At 43.2% G+C, this 22,684-nt stretch overlaps 2 protein-coding genes and 1 long non-coding RNA gene across 7 annotated transcripts in view; 1 reads left to right on the top strand and 2 right to left on the bottom strand.

Moving 5' to 3' along the window:
* Window positions 1–752: 752 nt before the first annotated feature.
* On the bottom strand, window positions 753–4,111 carry mkks (MKKS centrosomal shuttling protein). Its single transcript, XM_030442276.1, has 4 exons — window positions 2,755–4,111; window positions 1,897–2,078; window positions 1,538–1,648; window positions 753–1,435 (listed from the first exon to the last, which is right to left on the bottom strand). Exons 1-4 carry the CDS (start codon window positions 3,743–3,745, stop codon window positions 1,007–1,009), a joined length of 1,713 nt encoding a protein of 570 aa, XP_030298136.1. The 5' UTR covers window positions 3,746–4,111; the 3' UTR covers window positions 753–1,006.
* A 134-nt stretch (window positions 4,112–4,245) lies between these two features.
* Window positions 4,246–22,684, top strand: part of slx4ip (SLX4 interacting protein) — a 39,582-nt gene continuing 21,143 nt past the window's right edge. Inside the window, exons 1-4 of one of the 5 annotated variants that reach the window (XM_030442281.1) lie at window positions 4,246–4,484; window positions 5,054–5,111; window positions 12,856–12,945; window positions 13,739–13,865. In XM_030442281.1, coding sequence (XP_030298141.1) covers window positions 5,085–5,111; window positions 12,856–12,945; window positions 13,739–13,865 — 244 coding nt within the window. In that variant the 5' untranslated portion in view covers window positions 4,246–4,484; window positions 5,054–5,084. The other 4 variants (XM_030442277.1, XM_030442280.1, XM_030442279.1 and 1 more) reach the window with 4 other exon arrangements.
* Window positions 8,093–17,485, bottom strand: LOC115596856 (uncharacterized). The gene is made up of 2 exons (XR_003986967.1): window positions 17,276–17,485; window positions 8,093–8,338 (listed from the first exon to the last, which is right to left on the bottom strand). It is a non-coding gene; the product is annotated as an uncharacterized LOC115596856 (long non-coding RNA).

Raw genomic sequence — 22,684 nt, 5'->3', positions numbered from 1 at the left:
ACTGGAAAAAAACAAAAAAACAACAATAACAAAAAAGGGTGGGAATTTGGTATCGGTCATACAGGTTTGTCTTATTACTTCAAGCTGAATTCTTCCAGTGGCAGGAAGGGAAATAATATTCACACTTGTGTTTTCATTAGTATACAATCACTTGAAACTAAGTATTGTTGTGTTTAAGTAACCTGAGAACAAGCCTTTTATATCTATGGAGGGAGTGAGTCCTCTTCCACGGAGTCGGCCCAGTTTCTACAGTAGCCCAGAATGGACAAAGCGAACACCGACTCTAAAGAGGGCCTTTCACATTTTTTCCCCCCACATTTTATGAGCCACTGTAGTTGTGTGTAAGTGGAGGTTGTGGGTTCCAATCTGCAAACATACCACTAGCTTCAGCTAAATCATACACACTTGTCCTTTAAGATTTCAAAGTGTTATTGGCTAGAAAGGTCGCAAAAATGTAAAAGATAAATAAAAGCAAACAGTAAAGTATTCTAGGTTAGTTGGTCAAATTACCATTATATTAATGACGATTTCAATTTTACACTTTAAGGTGTTGTTTTACTCATCAGTTAACTACTGCTTATGCCAAAAAAAAGTAATATAATCAGATGTGTGGCTTGAGAGGAAGCTGCATGTAATATCATACTGCCTCCAGTGATGTCACCCAGTGGCTACTGGACACAGTTTATCAGATTACATGCAGCTTCCTCTGGAGCCACAAAAGGCTTTTATTAAAAAATAAGTCCACACAGTAGTACTCACCAACCCTGTAAACATGCTTTAATGTGTCAGATTGCTGGTATTACCCTTTAATGACTTCACAAAGCGGTAAATCACAATACAACAACAGGACAGAGGCAAGACGTTCCCTCTGACTGACACCAGAATCAAATTTCACTTGAGACAATACTAACATCTAGTGTCTGAACTGAATACTACAGTTGAAAATTAAAAACTGAATATTCGGGTTTTTTTTTTTTATTCCACACTGAATAAAATATCTGCTCTGCTAGTTCATATCGTGAATTACATATCGCACATCCAGGGCAAGATTCGCAGTTTCTACAGCGACTTGCAATGCGTTGACTTTAGCAGTGAAGGAGTCGAGCACACGTGGCTGCACAGCGGTGTCTCTTGCCAGTGGTGCAGGTGAGATCTGTGGGTATTTAGTGTGTAGATAAGTCCACTTCTTATCTGGAATACTTTCCACCAGTCCACAGCCACAGGGGCCCAAATTGTGCTCCATATGTTCTTTCATGACATCTGCAGGTAGAGTCCAGTGGTGAGCGTGAGTCAGGTCGAGTAAAGATTTCCCATCGTCGTGCTCCAGCGCTGTGGCCACAGACTCCAGAGAGCGGCAGAATCCCTCTATGCCAAGAAGGTAGTCAGTCTGTGAGCACCCTAGCGAAGATAGTGCCTCTGTGGCTTCTTTCATGCTCTAAAAATATGGTATAATGAAGACATGGTTAAATGAGGTTGCTGTGGAGATAAGTGGAATCAATAATACTGGACTGGTTAAAGACTGAACAGTGGCTCTCACTTTGTGTCTGACATAAGCAGCTAAGTGGGTCTCAGTACACCCACCACCGAGTAAGGCGGATGGTTCCCTCAGGGTGAACCTCAGCACATGCTCTGTCTTCTGGCACACCACCTTGAACAGACAGAAACCAACACATCAGTTCATCTGTCATTCCAGGATGATGTTGGAATCCATTTCATGGATGGATGCTTTTATCAAAAGTGCTGTAGAAGAGTTGAATCTCTCCAACCGGCTTTGCTTGTGAAACACTCTACCAGTCGAGTTTTATGGAGCCATTTATTATTAATCATATTTACAGAAAGAAGTAAAACTCCAGGAACCAAAAGTACGGTCTCAACACACACCTCACTTCCTCTTACCTTCAGCTCACTTAACATTGTCTCGTTCCTGTGAGAGAGGATCATCGTACAGATCGCCGACTCCCCAGGAGGCTGTAAATGCAGCATTGTCTTGGATCCAAACTGCCTGATAGTGAGATCCCTTACCTTACCATAGGCCTGGGGTGGGATTGTGGTGTGTAGTGTGGCCACAGGCTGGGCACCTGTTTGTTAAGTGAACAGAAATTAAAGATATGCAAAATGGGACAGTACACTGTACATAAGTACTTTCATGATTTCACATCTGAAAGAATGCAAAAATTACAAAGATCACATTTACACACATTCCAGTATTATGTCCCCAGGAATACCCAATTCTCCTGCATAAATTATTAAAGGGTAACTCCACCAATTTACACATCAAAGTGTGTTGACAGGTCTTTGAGAGTATTACTGCATTTGTGGAAAAAAATAGTATAAAGCCTTTTGGCTCCAGAGAAAGCAGCATGTAATCCAATAAAAAAAGGTCTCAGTGATGTCACCCAATGTCTAAGTTGCATGGTGGGTAATGTAGGCTCCGTGTTTTGAAAAGAAAGAAGAATGCATGTAATCAAGGCAATACCTCTGGTTCTGCTGTGACAATTTTGAGCTTTTGTTTTTAAACTGTCAAAAATGAGTCCAACAGACTTTCAGACACAGGCGTTTCCCTACATTACCCACAATGCAACTGAGCCACTGAGTGACATCACTGGAGGAAATATATTAGATTACATGCAGGTTCCTTTATAGACAAAAAAGGTTTTAGGCTACTTTTGTGCAGTAGCACTCCTCAACACCTGTAAACACACCTTAATGTGTCAAATTGGTCTACCCAGGATTTAAAAACTTGTACAGGCCTACCTGTCAGCTGAGTAAGTGGCTCCATGAGAGTGATTCCCAGTCGCTCTATCACTATGATACCACGACTCCTCAGGTACTGCTGTAAAACGGGGTGGATCACCTTCTGGCATACAAAGAGCTTCACCTCATCTTTAACCACTTGTTTGCCGAGCTCCAGGAGCTGATCTAAGATCTGTGAATCTGTATCTACACCTGGGTGCATCTCAATTCTCCCGTCTCCTAGTTCAGAAAGATCACCAGCAAGAGATGCACTAAACAACACCATGCGCAGTGGATTTGAATGCAGGTACTCCATGTTGTTGAGGTGAAAGACATCAGGCATGTCCACCAGTAGACCTGGAAACACTGAAGAGCTCAGCACTGAGTGACCTTCAACAGAGACAATCACTGTTTTGCCAAGTGTGACAGTAGTTCCTGGGCTGTTACAGGGAACTGTCAGCAAAAAAGCCTGGACAGCCAACCTGCTGATGTGAAGTGTCTCCTGCTCTGTTAGCACACACGCTGGTTTGCTGGAGATGCTACTGCGAGCTAATTTGATCAAGTTCTGGCTGCTGCAGAAATCCAGCTTCACTCTAACACCACAGTCCTCTTGCTGTAGGTAACACGTACACAAATCCAGCAAGTACTTGTTCACTTTGATAACCACACTCCCCCTGAGACCAGACTGCTTTGCTCGCTCAATGATAGACAAACAGAGAATAGCAGCAAACAAACCACAGTCACTGAAACGAGAGACGTGGTTGAGAATGGAGATTTTGATCAGATTGATGAAAGGCTGTGAGGAGGAAACAGCAGACAGGAGAACTGAGGAGGTTGAGGTAGTTACAACGCGCCCTCCAATGTTGTTGTGGACCTGTTTTAGTCTTCCTCTCGGGCCAAAGCAAGACGTCAGGAGATGACGAAGCAAATAAAGCTTGTTACAAATATCAGTGTTGTCCAGTGGTTGGTCCGTACAAAGAGATGGAGATTTCTTGGCGAGCCGAGACATCATTGAAGCAACACTTTCTGACAGCACTGGCACAGCAGATTCACTGGAAGGTCATTGTCAACAGAAAAACGTTACAGGAGTTGCTTGGCATAACTTTCAGAAGTGAGTTTACTCTCTAAATGACGAAAAAGAGACGACTTATAAGCGACTATAGTGTCCTTTAAGCTGTTTTAGTTGTTTGATAGAAAACGCCACCTTCCTGCTTCCATGTTAAGCGCCTTTGCTTGCCACGACTCGGGTAGTGACACTTACAGCAGTGCCTGACCAGAAAATAAACAAAAGACTTGATACAACTTTAACCATAGTACATTAAAACAAACACGATAATGTTGATTGAATGTCATACTCGCTATTATCCGATTAAAGATCATATTTAGACATGTCGATAACATTTAACGACGAGGTTGATGCAGGCTTCTCCAATATGCAAGTCGTTTCCATGGCAGCGATCACTGCGTTGGGTCCTTGTTGGGTCCTATTCGATTAACAGTCGCATACTTTTGGACGTTTTTAGAAATTGTTACCGTAGCGACATATATTAATTCATTACTTAATAACGCTACTACCCCGCTGAAAAACAGAGATGGGCACTATTTTTTTTTTTATTTTTTTTTTTACCTTGCTCAGTATTTCCGCGATGTGTTGTTTTTGGCAAGAGTCATCCACTGAAAGCTTTTGCCGTTTTCGGACTACAAACCAAGTGACGTCATCTCTTGCAGCCTCCTTTTGAAAACTGTTGGCGGTATGAAATTTGTTGTCAATTTTAAGGTTCTTACCCAGCGTAATATCGACCGAATGTTAATTTAAAACTGCTGCAGTGTTATTAACGTGTAATGTGATAACAATGGCTAAACGTTAGAGCCACCATGTTGTTTCTTAGAACTGGCCTTTCGTCTTGTGAGCCCAGCTGTTCTCATTAAACGAACCGAGAAGTTAACAGAATGAGTAACTTAACACGCTCGATAAACTCTAATTAGATATTACGACGAAAATGCTTTAGCTGGAGACTACCTGCATTTGAACTGGCCATATTTATTTAGTCTAAGTTGGTTTACACAGTCTGAATATATTAAAACGAGCTCTATGGATATGACGTTAACGCAAAATTTAACCAATCTTTGTTAGCTAGGTTAGAGTGGTTTACCATCCATGTCGGTTGACGTGAGGATTTACATTATTTTGAGTAGAACATGCCATTCAAAAGCTCTGTCACTTATTCAACATTATCTAACAAGTATCAACATACAAAGTTGCTGGAAAGTGCATGTTTCAGGCCACTATGTGTAATCCCTGATTGTACACTTCTTCCAGGTGAAACAAGCTGACTGCAGTGTTCACTGAAATGGCTCCTCTTAAATTTGTTATTAAGGTAAGTGAAAATGAATTAGTATACAGAGCCTACTGCAGTGTTGTATTAAAGAAATATACTGAGTTATATGGTATTATAGTGTTATATTCAATAATGTCGTGTTATACCAAAATGTGCAACAGCTCCAATCTTGTTTATATCTACAGCGTGATATTTTCTATTCCAGAGGGAGCATCTGTAATTCAAGCAATTTCCCCCATGGGGATAAATAGGCTTAACAGTAGTTTTGTGAGCCTACTATCGAATAAGGCCTGGGATGAACATACGTATAGACAATAACATAAAAAAATATGATACTAAGTGTTGTGTCTAACTCCATCCATTCATCCATCCATCTTCTTCCGCTTTATCCGTGCCTAACTCCACATTTAAGATTTCAAAGAGTTTTGGAATATGCAAAGTTTAGATTTTTTAATTATGTTTACTGGGAACCTTCCTCAGCAAACCTAATTCAATTCTGTACCTATGCTCTATTGTATAAACCGGTTAAGCCAAGGGTTTATAACCCCCCTTTTTTTTTTTTTGCAAAGTTAGTATGTTGCCATAAAAATGTGTAACAAAGCAAGATGGTCTAATTACGCAAGAATGTTACCGAAATTAAAAGATGTTCATTCAGGCATCTTCACAAATACATTCTTTTGTATCTTTTGAACATGTACATATGGCATGTGCTGTAAAATCTATTGTTTTCAAGCAAAATAGCTTTTGGGTGCTTTTCACTGACCACAAAGCCTCATAATTACTTTAAACAAAATGTTTCCCCACACAAAATGCACACTAGATACTAAAGAAGACGATGAATCTGCATTTGATTAAAGCATCTCAGCTTTTGTCAGTGTTCATGATAAACAACTATGTTTGTGTTATTGCCAAACAGTAGAACTGCGACAGACAGTCAAGTGGCTCAAGTGGCTAGAGTTATTATGGTCTATACCAAACCACTGTAAAGCTGTTGTTCAGAAGTGTAAAATATGCAATGGCGGAATGTACTGTGCACTTTCTTCTCAAAATGTACTTTATTCATTTTTTTGTTTTAAAACATCTTTGCTCACAGTTTTGTCCTTCTCAGTAGCAAATTCTTTGACCACTAGGGGGAAGTACAGGTACACGTTTCGACTGCCTCCACATTCTGATGTTATTATTCATCCCTCAGAACACTTTATTCAGAGTTTCTGGTCACCTTTTGCAAATCTCATCTGACTGCCTCCCCGAGAGCCTTTTGTTAATCGGCACGGCCATACAGAGCAGAGAAAACTCATTCTATTAAAAAGCCAAGCTGGTTCATCCTCGGTCTGATGCTCTGTCAGGAATAATGCGCATCAGATGTTTTTGTTAAGTGCAGGAAAAGCCACTGCTTTCTCTTTTGTTGATGTTTCATTTATTGAGAGTTTTTGGACGAGGGCCGCAGACATTTGCACTGATCTCTCACATCCTCCGTAATGCCATGTGTGCCTAGTTGACCAGATATTGCATTGGCTCCCTTTATTTGTTTCATATGCATGCCTGCATACAGGCCACCCCACCACCACCCCCCTCAGTTGGTTGTGGGAGAGTAAAACCCTGGAGGTTCACGGAAGGTTCCTTCCCACTGGGCACATAATGATACTGTTGTGTTACTCTGCCTGAGAAAATGCACACAGCCTCTACCATGCTTAACCAGATAACCACAAACAAGTATGTTAGACGGGATCAGACCAAACAATAGCATTCAAGGCACTAGTCTGGGCTCCTCTTTCGCAAAACAAAACACCGCTGCCACCATGTTTTTTAATGAATGAATTGACTTATCAGAATATTGTAGAACAAAAATCTGAAAAAGACAGTTTCCATAAAGGCAATGTTGGAAACTCTGCACAGAGAGCGAGGATTATTGGGAGCAATTATGAGTTATGTTCCTGGATTCACCATGCTATGTTTAGCAGGGCTGTTGAGGAGTTTGTTTTATGATTCTTTCTCCTAAGTTGTTTTCAAAGCAGCTCCCTCCCTGCTCTGTGGAACTGCAGGAGGTGCTGGTATGCTCCTTCTCAAATAGGCTTAGACTATATAGTGACCTGCCACTTCTCAGACCTCCCGAAAAGGGCCTGCAGGCTAAAACACTGATCCGCTGAAGCGCTCGCTGTCTGCCAGGACATTACTGCTGCAGAGCCCTGCAATCTGCCTTCTATTAGCAATATGCACTGCTGACTTTCTAATGTAGTCGGTTGAGACAGAGTTTTTTAAGAACAAAAGATTGAGGTATCACAGAGCAGTTTAATGTCAGAGGTTTACGTGCTGTTTAGTGTTGTTGTCACTGTGTAGATGAGCTCATATCAGACCACACATCTCGCCTCTGTACAAAGTCAAGCAATCTGATTAGAAACATTTTGACACTTTCCAACTTGGGGAATCTTTCACAAGAGAAGGTGACAAGCACCCCCTTTCATCTCAGGACTGCCCCACATTTCTGTACAGATTTCACATATCCTAATGAGGCCAAACACTTCTCAACCCGCTATTTTTCTCTATCTACCAATTTCTCAAGGATGTGTCTGCCTTAGTTTTGTTTGCCGAGTGTTACCTGGAGATATTCCTGTCTGTTCTTGCTGCTTGAATTCCACTCTTGGGTTGTGTCTCTTTTTATCATCAAATAAAGAGGCCTCAGGTGTGCTAACATTCACTTGAATGAAGGGAGCTTTGCAAACAAAACACTTCCGCACCGTATCTGTAAAAAACATTCGCTGCAGTAATAATCATGTCTCAAGCTTCACCGCTTGGTATTTGGCGGTTTGAAGAATTGGAAAAGAGCATTTGTCTTTTTATTTATTTATTTTTTTTAAAGGGGAAACCCAGGTGACTCACAGCACAGAAAGAGCTGGGAATGAGGCAAATAAAGCCTGAGAGCAAGGTTGTCACACCCACAGATCTAAAGGGCTCCCCTGGGTTCTTTGCAGAGTTGCAGAAAGAGAGAGAGAGAAAGTCAAAAAAAGAGAGAGACAAAGGGAGAGTGGGAGAGATGCAAGTTTTATTGAGTGAGACCGCATCTGCTGCCCCTTCTCTCCCAGTGTAAACATCTGCGGCTGGTTAGTGTTAGCCTCTGAGCTAAGTGCAGTCCGAGAAGGTCTGGTTCTTATACGGTGCGATAGCGATGGCAAAGGGCAGCGAGGTGGGGAGGCGGGTGAAGCTGCTTGAGGAGTTTGGGCCCCGTGCCCAACTTGGAGCAGCACAGGCGGGAGGATGGAGAGCCGGGTCTGGGAGAGAGATAAGGGAAGGTAGAGAGTGTTTTGGGAACTGAGAGTGATATAGACCAGAGCCCTGAAGACTAGAAAGGGAAAGGAGCCGCCAGCGGAGTTGAGTCAGGATTTGTTTATTTACAGACAGAAAATATCACAGAATTTTCTCATGTTGTGCTGCAGACTGCGCGGGCAGCCTCAGACTCAGATGTTTCTAATGTTTTTGTCTCTGTTAACCCTTTTTTTCCTGCAGGTCATGGATATCAGATTGGCGGTGGGGAGAATTAGGATAGAGAAGTTGAGCTTAGCCTGCAGGAAGACTTGGTCCTATTCATTCACTGTGTGACGGCACACAAAAGATGGCACAATAAAGGATTTGGTATTAAGTAGCGCTCCTTGCAGCCTCTCATTCAGCATTCAGCCTCTGTTCATAACTCTAAAAAGCCTGTGCAAGACAGAGGACAAAGCCGTGCTGGCCCACTTTAGTATGTATGAAAAGAGTAACTTCCTCTGGAACTTGGCCCTTTATCAAACCTTTCTGTCCAACAACAGCGACAGTTGCTCAGAGTATTGCCTTAAATTTGTCAAAGCACACAAAGTACACAAAATGGGATAGCTCATGAATTTGATAAATGGATATGTCAGGTTAATTAATTCTTAAGGCTCCTGGTCATGATACTGTAGAGCTGGTGTTACCACTACTACATGGTAGCATTTGCAGATAGGCCTGTTTTGAAGTTGTTTATCCAGGCTTTTGTTTTGGCATACTGGATTTTAGGTGGGTCTGCTCAAAGTCTGTATTACTGCATCTACAAAGTATCGGGCTGCTTGCAGAGATCTCACAAAAGATGGGCCATAGCTGGGCTTTAAAGGGGATACATGGAGGTCATAGTTCATGACAGAGTTCAGCCAAGAGATCTACAGGTCACTCTTTGTGCCGGGAGTTGACAAATTTAGACCACATGATGTGATTGTAGTTGGAGCTTTTGTGTAAAATGAGATTCTGCTGCTTTTTTGTCTTATCTGCCGCACTCAACACAAACGTCCTTTGTAAAAGCTCTGATAGCTGCACCTAAACAGAGGAGCCTTGACTCAGAAATTGACACTAGTGGGAAATGTGCACCTCCACCAAACTGAAACTTTTTGCTAAGCAAAATAATTGTTTTCCTATCATTGTGACTGCATTAGTTTGCATTCCTTACAAAATTCCCCATTTCTGAGAAGCCCAGGGAATCACATGCTGTTTTTGTGTGAGCGGCAGACCAATGTTTATCATTAATGTCCAGTTCCCAGTTGAGCCTTGTCTGCTGCTCTAATGTGATAAAAGGAAGTTAGTCTAAGGCTCGCTAGATGTCTGGCTTTCAGCCCAAAACACAGACTCAATCAGAGGCGCAGAAAACCACTTTAGGGTTAGGGGATTCACCCTGCTGTATGTCTCTATAAGGGCCCAGCTACTCCCTATATTGCTCTCTTCATTCCAGGATATTGATCAAGTTAACCTTGTGTTGCTCTTTAGGGTGTTAGCTTGTTTCATTTTGAGCCATGTACCCATGAAGAATAATCTTGTGGTCCCTGTCAGGATTTGCATGCAGAGGGGCAGAATATTAGGAACGCCTATCGTCATAAAGCAGTCTAATGCCACACAAGCATTAACTATGACGTCAAAACTTAGAAATTTACTGCAGAGCCTCGATGGAAATCTCTTGGCACCTCGCGATTCAATTTGATTGCAATTCAACGGACTGTAACGCGTTTATCAAATGCTATTTGATGCATCTTGAATCATCAAAATGTTTGATTTCTGAACATTAGTTTGACCATTTGCTGCTTTTCAAACATATTTGTCATGATTTATAATCAAGATAAAATGATGTAATTGCGTCTGTTATCTTGCTCAGCCATCCTCACCAGAACTCAAGAAGTAGCCAAACTTAAAACATAAACCAGATGCACATGAATTATGTCTCATACATTTCACCATCCACTTGGTTCGACCGTGAGGACTGTACCAGAGCCAGACCAATACACGATATGTTGGAGTAAAAAGTTTCAGTATACTGGCACATTTTTAGCAGCAATCCCTCAAATGTGGTTATTAAACACTTACTAAATATGTAACGGGGGCAGAATTTTTTTCCACCTTAACAGTAAACTCTAAAATGACTGAACCAGTAAACTTAATGGGGAATTGAATAATTATGAATTAACCCAACCATCTTTTTCTGCATTGTAATGTCTTTAAAAGAATAAAATGTCATATTGTTATATACGTTTATGTTGGCTGGACTGCCTTTCTGAACTAACTTCAAACACAACAAATTGGACACCGGACACAACAAATCTGACATTTAAAGGGGCTCTGTGTAACTTCTGGGTCAGCTTCGAGCACAACACATAAGTTACACAGAGCCCCTTTAAATGTCTGATTATTGGCTTTTCTGCATAAAAACATAATCTTTCAACAGAGAATCATGCATGAGAATCGATCCCCCAGACCCCCAAACCTTTTCCTATACCCAGTGTTAAATCTCTAAAGTCGGAGACTGAAGTCAGGATACCAAAACATGTCCAGCATGTGTCAAGTCCAACCCCAAAGAAACCACTGTGGGGCTCATCGACCAGTCCGTCTCAGCATTTTGATTGACAAGGTCTGACCCTCTGTTGCTAGGCTTTCCCACACACTGGTAATTGTTGGAGGCAGTGAGCTGAGGCCACCAGTCATCCGTGGACCGCTGTGAGACAAAAGGGCAGAGGACGGAGAGAATACTGATCTGCAGGGATGAGTTGATACTGACAAGCAACGAGCACACATTTCATACATGAGGGGCTCTGCTTTGCTCTGTTCTGGTCCATGGCATTCTTGTCATTGTGAACACATGTTTTGTTCATATTTTTGCAAAGTTCTTACAGAGAATTTTCTATTTGTGGTCATCACATCTTGATGTTTGGACAACCTGCCCTGTTTTTCACATATGTCAAAATGTGTAATGATGAGTCAGAGGATCACAGATGAATACATTGCAGTCATTAGAGACTTAGAAGGTCATTAATTTCGCATTAGCTTCCGTCACACTGACGCATCGACATACTTAAATGCAAGTTGGCACACATTAGGGCTTTAGGACTTGACATGTCCTGCAGAGGAGCAGTGCTAGCTGTGACTAATTTGATTGACATTCACTGATCGGTCATACGGGGGCGCCCTCTCCCCCAGTTAACCAACAAGGAATCAGCTTCACTTCAGTAATTATTTGCAGAAAGACAATGAGAAGAAAATTCTCTCATACGGATAAAAGAAGAATTTTTGTCAGCTTTATTTGCACAGAGCCAGTGTTTAGTCTTTTAATGTGACTTGATGAAAGGTTCCCTGTCCAACTTCAGTTTTATAACTGTGAATAAAACTTTCTCGGTCCCATTCTTTGACAAAGGAGCAAACTGAATTCTTTTTTAAACAAGAGGAGGAGACAACTAGAGAGAGTTTGGAGCTGGGAAGTGTAAGCTTGTGTCTAGAATTAGGACCAAAGCAGCGAGGGCCTTCCCCTACACACCCCTCTAATCATTCTCTTGCGTCACATCCTTCAAGTCTGGGTTGTAGAGTTTAGTCATTCTGTCTGCAATACTGCAGCTCAGGGGACGAGGCTGGCTCAAAACAAAGCTTTCAGTGTGCATAAGTACTCTAAATGAATAATCTCCTCTGTTTTTTTTACACACTCTTTTCCAGTTCTGTGCCTGGTTTTGTCTTCATGTGTCTTTGCTGCCCACGTTCAGTTCAATGCTTTTTGCTGCATTATCATTTCAGGGTTTTAGGGCACTGCTTGTTGCTCCACTGTGTCATGCTGTGGGTGGTCTCAGTCCATCCATTACTTCCTTGTCCAGGGGAGAGGCGAAGTTCACACGAGACCCACATCCATTTGCTCTGTGCAGCGGGCAGCTTTTGCACTCAAGTGTAAACCATAATCAGGCTGGCCTGAGAAAGATGTAACAGCAACTTAACCAGCCGCGGCATTTCTGGCCTCCCTGTCCCTTGTAGCTTATTGTCGTTGACACGATGACGTGGTGCTCGAGGAATCCACTCTGCAGCCCTCTTCTCAGCTCTCTACAGCACTCAAAAGTTATAGTGCAGAAACATGCTTTAGTGTAGATCTGCAGGGTTTTATCACCACTGTGATCCGAAGTAGGATAATCCTCATTTATGTGGTACATCTTTAGACTTTTCTGAGCAGCTTGTGGGACCTGATGCACTGACTGCATTGCAACACTTGTAGAACAAGAAAATGTTTTTTACGCTGAGATAGGGGAAATTTGAGGAGTCAGACAGGGCCTTACTTTTTTGTAAAGAGAGATTGGTAGAGAGATGGCTAGACAGAGAAACAGGAGGGAAGGGACTGCTGAGAGAGGCCTGGGGTGATGTTTGAGGACACGGGGGGGTCGTTGTGGTTTGTCTCGCTGTCAATCACCCACACTCTGATTTCCTTTGTTGTCTGAGCTCAATGCCCCTTAGCAACCTGTGGCTGTCCTTCCTCTTTGTGTTACAGTGTGGGAACTTTGCTGTGCTGGTGGATCTCCACGTTCTGCCCCTGGGCGGCGGAGAGGACGCCAGCTGGTTTACTACGGACCACATCGAGGTACAGAAACAGGGAGAAGGGCATGGGTGTGAATAAGTGTGTGAGTGAATATATGGCTTGTGTTCTGCTGGGGGCCTTTTCAAAAGACAGCAGCAGCGTGGAATCTGAAATGACTTTGAGCCTTCCGTCTATTCTTCTCAGGGGTTTTCATTGTTGTTCACTGTTCTCATCACTCCACCCAGCCACTTGTGGAGTTGCTTTACTTGCCTTTTACTTGAGACTACTTTCCCGGTGTTCATCATCAAAACCTGTGTCCTCTCATGTAGCTGTATTGACATTAGGGAATCTTTTTTTAGTGAACATCCTTTATTTGGGAAAAACAGATTGTTTGGCGAACATGGATTGATAGTGGTCATGGAGATGGGACTGTAAATGTGTTGTTTTGGGGGGAAGATAACTTCCTCCAGCAAGCTCTGCAGGGGGACCCCTCATCTCCCTGACATTCTTTAGTTTGGAATCCAAAGTACATCCGATTGAACTTTTCTTGTGGGGGATACAATGAGCATGCCAAGCTTTAAGCAATGGTGGCAGGCTTAGGTTTTTGGAATGACTGGGAAGATGCAGGCCCCCCCTTGTTGCAATTCAAATTCAATCAGGAGTTTAATATTGGATTGCACGTTATAAAGCTAGACAACTTTTTTTCAAGTCATTTGTAGGATATTCACATTTATCCCAATTCACGGTTCACCTAATAATGGGAATTGATCACAAACAACTTATTAACAATGTAAGATTTTATCGTGTATCATGGAATAATCCATCCCTAACTGAGATACCTACACACTCTTTGTAGGACGTCACAGCCCTAGTTCGAGATTCCGTGGACCAGAGGGTTAAGCAGTACTCCGAGTCCCTCCATAATAGAAGACAGCCCATACAGAAGAAGGACCTGGCACCTGCTTCAGCCTTTTTTGTGAAAGGTAATACACCATCATCTTGGTCAACTGTGGCTCAAGGAGTTAGAGCGGGTTCTCCACTAACAGGAAGGTTGGTGGTTCAATTCCTGCTCTCCTTGGGCAAGATACTGAACCCCAAATTGCTTCCGGTAGCTGTTCCATCAGTGTTTAAGTGTGGGAATGAATGATGATTGCTTCTTCCACCAGTGAATGAATGTGTGAATACGGTCTTGTATTGAAAAGCACTTGAGTGGCTGATAAGACTAGAAAAGCTCTACATAAATGCAGTCCACTTACCATCTTGTAACCTTTATTGCACCACACTAGAGCCAAATAATCCAGTGTTTATTATGATATAACTGAATTGAGATAATGTAGTGCTTTATGATCCATTATTGTGCCTAACCTATTCACCTGTTTACTTGGAGCATTAGTTCAAATGCTTATTTGGTAATCCGTACAAGTCATATTTATCATGTTTTGAATTCACCGTTGCTCATTCCTCTGGAATGTAGTCAACTCAGTCTTCCCTTTCTTTGACTTAGGTGTGTCTATCATCAGCTCTTGAATAATTACAATTGTTTACCTAGGCCATGAACTGAAAACCATTATGTATCTACTTACAGCAGACAGTTCAAAGATATGGCTGTGAGCATGGAGGTGGGCCACTGAGCTCTGAAGAGGAGGATGGGAACAGAGTTTCAAAACAATCTTATTTCATGGCTACCTTTTTAAGGAGAGTGTGGGAGGAAAGACAACAGAACTAGTTGGGACATGGTGGCTCTCTACGCCCAGGGTGTGACCTGTAGGCAAGAGCTGATAGCCAATTTTGCATTGTGTTGAAGTGTTTGACTTGGCACAAAATGTAGAGTGCTAATGTTTGGTACCCTCCTTTGGTGTATGCAGCGTTGGCACACCTGTGTATCTTTGCTTGAAGTTCACTGGATAACACCAGAAGCAGTTGCCCTGACACACATAAACACACAGAGAGATAAATCTATAAATTATAATCCAATGTGAATATGCCAATTCAATTCACCCCTGTTTATCCAACGCATGAACATTCCTCCAGCCGCCCACGCACATGCCTTTGAAGCGCTGTAAGTGTAGCTTCAGAGGAACCCCCAGCTGCGTGTTGTGAGGCAGACAGGTTTGTCACAGGTAGCAGTTAAGGGCAGTTAAACTGGGCTCACTCAGCAGGGCAGGCCTGACTGTGAGAGTGGGATTACAGGGCAGTCGGCCCCATAAAGTTTCTCCTGTGGCTGCAGCACTGCCTCTCACGCAACTACCCTCCACTTTAGTGTCCTCGTCCACTTAAACTGTGTCCATATACACATGAACACAGTCAACTTTTGTCATTTTCTTGATAAACACACAGTCTCCATAAGCAGGCAAACAGGTTGCATGCATGCACCACAGGCGCTCATGCACGACAGAGCCAGTGAGAATCAGAAAGAGCGACAGTGTGTTGGAGAGATATATCTTCCCCTTGGGCTAGGTGTGAACAGGCTGACAGTGTAAAGTTACTGAAAAGCCTGTGTCATATTGCCCATGACAGACTGAGGAGAGACAGACATCTCTAATGAAGGAGATCACAGACTGAGGCTCCACACACACACACACTTACATGCACAAATTTGCTCCACTGTGCGAACAAGGGGACTATCAGTATTTCAGCAGGGAAATATGCATGTAAAAATGATTAGGCTCCTCACAGCTTTGCCAAAAAGAATGTAACCAGTGGAACATGACTCCACACCATATCGGAGAATTTTCCCCTCTCTCGCAACATGAAAAGGTATTGCGGCCTAAAACAGGCCTACACAGCTCATGCGCTCTAGTCTTATTAAAGGTCTTAAGTGAGTGTAATGACATTCTTGGTCTTTTCATTGTCCCATGTGAGGGAGGCAGCAGAGCAGAAAAGGTGGAGATTGTGACTGTGAGAAATAAGCAGGCAGGCAGGAGCCATAAAAAGGGGAGGACAGGCTATAGGCTTAGGGAGGGAAGCCCAGCAAGTCTCAGGGCGGGTATTAAGTATAGGGGTCGTCTATTCTGCAACCAGGTCAAATGCTAACCTGCTAATCCTCGCAAGACTTTCAGACTGTCCGTAGCAGCGAGTGGAAGCGTGTATTCGTTTCAGCAGAAGACCTATTTGCATCCGTGTGTGTCTCATTATGTTATTTGAGTGCAGATAGCCTGGAGTGAGTCGGAACACGTGCACATTGTTGCATGTAGAGAAAGGTGTCAAGCGAGGGTAGCAGCACTGATGTTGGGGCCAAGAATAGGCGGATGAAGTGTGGTGCTATGTGTGGGATGGCATGGGAGGGGGGATTGGGGGGTCTTGTATGAGGCGGCGTTTGAGCTGGTGCCAATGTGAAATCACAGGGGCTTCCGCCAACAGACAGCAGTAAGAACAGCGTAACAGCCTCAGCTGTTGGCACTTCAAATGAGCCATCAACAGCTTTTAACATTCCAAGGTCCTTCAGTGCAAGTGTTTGTATCTGAGTTATCTCTATGGGTTATTGTATTTATATATGTGTGCTGTGTTGGGTGTGTTTTGCACCAAGTGAACATGTCAAAGAGGGGCCATGTCTTCTGCCAACATAAATCCAAGACATTTCTTCCGATCTCAGTTGCAGAGGCCAATTTCCAACTGTCAACCCTAGGCCCCCCCTTCATTTTTTTTTTTACCCAGGCTACTTGAGACTTCATGATTAGCTCATAGTGATGTGATTTATTTATGTTTTTAGAGAGATGAACAGAGCGAACTTTTCCCACCAAACATCTTGGCTCCGGACAAGCAGAATGGACATGCTAGACTTTAGAAGCCCAGGGAACGAGGAGCTTGGGAGAGGACTCGCGCATTCTCCCTGGTAGACCGTGTTGAACACACCCACATTTCTCAGAGTAATTACAGATTGAAATGAGTGGATAATGGATTCTCTGTGCTTTGAGGAATAGTTTTTTTGTCATTTGATATGATATTTGAGGAAGGGAGCCAGTGGTTATGGTCTGTGTGACAGTAAAAGTGTTGCAGTTGTCTCTTTGACAACACAACATGCTGTACAGACTTTCCAAGAGACTGTTTGCCAGGAACAATATACATCTACTTTTTGCATTTGATTAGATTTTTTTTTACTTAAACTGCTGATTGTGTGCTATCTTGATTTCATTTGCTTTTGCTCTAGTATTGTTTTACCTCAAGGGGATACTGATGTTGCACTCCATAATGGTGTATATATTTGTGTGTATGAGCGGATTGTAAATTGAGATGGCCCATTTTACACGGATTTAGTTAACATGCCATTTCAAACTGCCAAAGCATATTACCAGATGTCTTACGCCTACTGTTAGCATCGATACAGCCACACTGAACTCTCCCTGTGAGGCAGAGCTCTGGTATGCTTTAGCCCAGTGTTTGAGAGTCTTCCTACCAGTCAGATGAGTTAGAGGAGCCCTGGCAGAGTGGTACCTAGAGTCCTTTTCAGCCCATGGCAGAGCTGGTTCCTTCTTCCTCTCCCTGCACAGGTGCCAGGGCTTAGGGGGAGGGAACACCTGCCAGCCTGTTTCCCCATGGCCACGGCAGGCTGGAGAGGCATTTTCCCAGGCTCCCCAGATGAATGGTCACTAATAGCCGTGGGAGAGGGCTTTGCGAGTGCTGCACAGTGTACCACTGACTCCTCTTGGCAGCCCTATGAAGGGGGCTTAAGGCAGCCTGGCCACGGCCATTGCGGGAAAAGCACAAGTGTTGCTGGATAGCTTTACTGTTGGAGAATGTGTTTACGAATGACCATCTCCCTCCCAGTGAAGAATGCGGAGGATGTGTAGAGACTGAAAGGGAGATGGTTAATTTTTGCTCTGCCCTGTCATAGATTTAGCTTTGTTTGGCTTCTCTAAAGGCTTGCAGCCTCAGGCTAGAACAGTTCTTTCAAAATGAGACATTCTCTGTACAAAATGCACAGTCATATAAACCATTGCATGTGTGTGGGGTGTCTATTTTTGAGGGCCTGAATGCATGCCAACCTTTCAGCCTCCCACTGTGACACTTCACAGCACTTTTCTGAAGCACTGAAGCATTTTTGTAGTGACATCTCGCATTAACCCACCTTGTTTCTTCTCAGTGCTACCACAGCTATTACTATTTATATGAGTGGCTGCTATGTGGGTACTGGTCTGTAAATAGAGAGGCATGCCTGTGGCAGAGTTACCTGCCCTGCTCTGTGTTACTGGGCGTGAGGCAGGCTGGGATTAAGGCTAGGGGGAAACGGAGACCTGTGACAGGAACAAAGGAATTCCAATGCCCAGGCTGGAAATGGATCCTGATCAGAGTAGCCACTCCAGCCAGCCTTCCCCTTTCCCCTCTCCCTGCTCCCCCTCCCTCCCCCTGGCCCCTGCTGGGCAACCCCCTTCCCCCTGGTGCTTTGTGGTGTTGCTGTGGCTCTTTAAATCCTTCCTGAAAGCCCCTGGCCTTACTCAGCAGCAACACATAGGACAGTCTGACTCCACTGTTAACCCACCCCCCTATTATTGCACACATACCCACACAAACACTTTCATTCTTTTTCTTTTTTTGTCCTTTGTCCTGTATTTTTCACATTTATGCATCCTCTCCTCTCCTCTCCTGTCCTCTCCTCTCCTCTCCTCTCCTCTCCTCTCCTCTCATTTCCTCTCCTCTCCTCTCCTCTCCTCTCCTCTCCTCTCCTCTCCTCTCCTCTCCTCTCCTCTCCTCTCCCTGCCACCCTGCCCTCCATGTCAGCTCTTCTCTGCTCTCCTCATGTCGTCTCTTTATGTTTTCTCACTTTCTCTCCTTCTTCTTTCTCCGCAGGGTCAGCTGCAGTCTCTTAGGACACAACCGCAATCCCCGCCATAGCTGTCACACCACACTCTTTTCCCATATAATTAGGGCCTGAGCCTGAGCCTGAGCACGGATCACATTCATGTGACTGTTCCCCTTTACCACAATCTGGTCTGGGAGATGGCACACACTCTCTTGAACTCATGCTAAGTGTTCAGCCTGACCAGAATGCCTTGTTTTAGGAATTACTGAGGATGTCCTTATTTTTCTCTGCTCTTTGCTTCAATTTTTAAAGAAGTGGGCCCGTGTCATGTGTACTATTGAGCTCTGTGGGGTTTTTTGCAGACCAATGTAAAATGCTGTGTCTTCGTCAACAAATTTTTCAGTTTATTACGAAAGTATTGCATCAGAAAATGTTGATAGAACATTACAACAATAAAAAATTAATGTCCTCAATTTCACAAAAAAGTTTTTACGCTTGGATTTTGCCTTTGCCAGAAGCTGCATCAACCATGCACATGGTAGATCAAGCCAAGCAGGAAGACAGACACAGGAACAGCGTGGAGCACCTGGTCAGTATTCAAAATATATTTCCTTGTGCAGACTAACAATCTACAGCATAGGGCTGGGTGATATGGCTGAAAAATGTATCACAATATAAGTGTTTCATATCAGTTGATATCGATAATTATTGATTTTTTTTTTTTACCTATTTGAAATAAGAATGTAAGGGGGGGCAAGCATGTGAACAAGATTCTTGTTGTTTGCCTGTTGTGGCTGTTTGACGCTGCTGTACTCCAATGGATGAGAGCGGCTCAGGTGGTAATATAAATATGTCGTATTGCCAGACTTGGTAGGGACGACGACCTAGTTTGCAGACAACATCGGTCTGACTCTTGTCAGACTAAAATATCAGAATTACTGCCAAACTGGTGACTTAACAATCCGTGTACCCTTCGTTCTTTGGTTTTTCCGTTTCAGAACCAAATTAAAATAACAGAAAAACAACTTTGCTTTTCTGTTATTTTGTTTTAAAACCGGAACGGAAAAACGGAAAAACAGAATAACACAAAATCACACATTTTGTAGCTGTTATTCTGTTTTAAAACAAAAACAGAATAACGTGAAAATTAAGTTTTTTGATTTTTACTGTTTTGTTATTGTGATATTTGGAAAATTCGGATTTAGGAGCGGCAGAGCAGTAATTGTGATTCATGTAATTCACACAGAAAGCTGCGCTGCCGCTCCTAAAGAGACGTGACGGTAGACGTCATGATGATGAGATCGGGTGTTTCCCCTGCGGTTATTTATCCAAATATACACCTGCACCCGGCGTTTAAAGGGGACCCTGTGGTTAATTGAAACCCGGCTATTATTTGGTAATAAATGGTACATTTACACCCCGCTCTGTACGCCGCAGCGGCGGCGGCCATGCGCATCTGCGATTCATTTACAGCCTGGACGCGGAGTGCTGTGTGTCTCCTCTCTGCTCTGACTGCAGGCTGGACTGCTGCGCGAGGTACTGAGAGACTGACCGCCTGTGAGTGCTTTTGGACGGGGGAGGGACTCACGGCAGCACCCGCTGCTCATTGAGCACAGTAACTGCAGAGTGATACGTGCTTTCAAGTCAGAGTCTCCAAACACCAAAAAAGTCTCCAATAACACCAGTAAAAGACGCTAGATTTGTCGGTAGTCGCTTTTGACAAAAAAAGTCGCCAGAAGGATGATTTGTTTGTGTGTTATAGTCCAACCACTTGCATTTCGACATTGGGGGAATTTTCGTGATTTTTTTTTAATTATCCTTTTTATAATCTTTTTTCCGATTTTTTATTTTTCATGGAGCACAACCTTTGCTGTCAGACGCCGATCTGGAAACGGCTGTGATTACTTCTATAAACAGGGTAGGCTATGTGTGTATGTAGCCTATAGGCATGTACTGATAAAATATTGATTGACATTCTGCTCCGGAACATTAGCTCGTCCGGTCCGCCCCCGTGTCAGGAGAGAAAGAAGGAGAGACGGAGCAGCTCCAACATTTTAAGTGCGCCCTTACTTTATGGCCATAAAGTCTGTAATAAGGGTGCACTTAAAATGTTGGAGCGGCTGGCTTGGCCCTCTCCAGGAGTGAAGTCCATATTAGGAAATGTGCGTCACGCACCGAAGGTGGACGTGATCTCTCTCATAACGAGCCAATGAACACAAGAGGTCTGTCTGAGCCTCTAAAACACCCTTTTATGTGATCTCAACCGGTGGGGGCGGACACTCTCCGGGGGGGGCGCAAGTAGGCTACAGGATGGGGAAAAAAAAAAATCGGAAAAAAGATTAAAAATAAAATCACGAAAATTCCCCCCATGTCGAAATGCAAGTGGTTGGACTATTATAACACACAAACAAATCATCCTTCTGGCGACTTTTTTGCCAAAAGCGACTACCGACAAATAGCGACTTTTACTGGTGTTATTGGAGACTTTTGTGGTGTTTGGAGACTCTGACTTGAAAGCACGTATCACTCTGTAGTTACTGTGCTCAAGGAGCAGCGGGTGCTGCTGTGAGTCCCTCCCCCGTCCAAAAGCACTCACAGGCGGTCAGTCTCTCAGTAGCCTCGCGCAGCAGTCCAGTCAGAGCAGAGAGGAGACACACACCACTCCGCCTCCAGACTGCAAATGAATCGCGGATGCGCATGGCCGCCGCCGTTCCGGCGTACAGAGCGGGGTGTAAATGTAGGCTACCTTAAATTACCAAATAATAGCCGGGTTTCAATTAACCACAGGGTCCCCTTTATACGCCGGTTGCAGGTGTATATTTGGATAAATAACCGCAGGGGAAACACCCCGATCTCATCATCATGACGTCTACCGTCACGTCTCTTTAGGAGCGGCAGCGCAGCTTTCTGTGTGAATTACATGAATCACAATTACTGCGCTGCCGCTCCTAAATCCGAATTTTCCAAATATCACAATAACAAAACAGTAAAAATCAAAAAACTTAATTTTCACGTTATTCTGTTTTTGTTTTAAAACAGAATAACAGCTACAAAATGTGTGATTTTGTGTTATTCTGTTTTTCCGTTTTTCCGTTCCGGTTTTAAAACAAAATAACAGAAAAGCAAAGTTGTTTTTCTGTTATTTTAATTTGGTTTTGAAACGGAAAAACCAAAGAACGAAGGGTACACGGATTCTTGACCTTTCCTCTTTTATCCACAATTTCCTCTTGTGCTGTCTGACTCCACACCTTTCTTTTTGTTAAAGCAGTTATGAGGCACAATGGCGAAACATGAAAGTCCTACTGTGCATGTCACTCAACAGGTTGTTGCTAGGTTACCAAAGGGCGAGTGAGTATGTTCATGCCACCAACCTTGTTTAGCTGGGCCGGGAGAGGTCGGAAGGCTAAAGGCCTTCTTTTGCGTACATCCCCCAGAATGCCTTGCGGTTCTGGATTGGGGTTTCTTCCTGTTTTTTTTCTAACGGAGTTCAGTGAAATTATCAAACATTCTATTGAACGTATTTTCTATTGATATTGCTCATGTGTCTATCGCAATAGATATCGTTATCATTTTATCACCCAGCCCTACTACAGCACAACAAATTCGGGAATAGAAACAATAAACACATCTATAACAGACAAAAAAAAAAAATTTAACTACATAACCTAACTGCTTGTGGTAAAGCAAAAATTTTTAAAAAATATGAAAAATGATGAATAAGAATATGAAGCAGCTGTCGCTGTGGGCATCTTAGCCTTAGTCTTCCTTCCTTCCTCTCCATTTACCTCTGTCGATTCTTTTGTCAAAAGCTCAAGCCAGTGGTTTTGTTTCTTCTTCTTCCTCACCAATTTTACTTTTTCTACTATTTATTACAAACATAACAGCCTTTTCGACCGTTTTGGACAAAACAAAGCTATTATTTATTTGACTAATTCCAAAGAAGCTGATGGAAAAGTGCCAAATTCAAATGATTTTCTTTTTTCTCTTCAAAGTCTGCTTCAGATTTTCTAGATTAGCTGGAATTAGATATAGCTATTGTAGCTGTGTGCCAAACTTGCCCTGTGT

Source organism: Sparus aurata, chromosome 15, assembly GCF_900880675.1.
Source record: "Sparus aurata chromosome 15, fSpaAur1.1, whole genome shotgun sequence".
Taxonomy (NCBI): Eukaryota; Metazoa; Chordata; class Actinopteri; order Spariformes; family Sparidae; genus Sparus; species Sparus aurata.
This window is presented reverse-complemented; position numbering and strand designations above follow the sequence as displayed.

Bases quoted from the DNA above. Each gene is read 5' to 3' on its own strand.
- mkks (XM_030442276.1), bottom strand. From the start codon at position 3,745: ATGATGTCTCGGCTCGCCAAGAAATCTCCATCTCTTTGTACGGACCAA. The intron at 2,079-2,754 runs GTAGGCCTGTAC...CTTAACAAACAG, and splicing joins GCCACTTACTCAGCTGACAG to GTGCCCAGCCTGTGGCCACA. The intron at 1,436-1,537 runs GTGAGAGCCACT...CCATATTTTTAG, and splicing joins CTGCTTATGTCAGACACAAA to AGCATGAAAGAAGCCACAGA.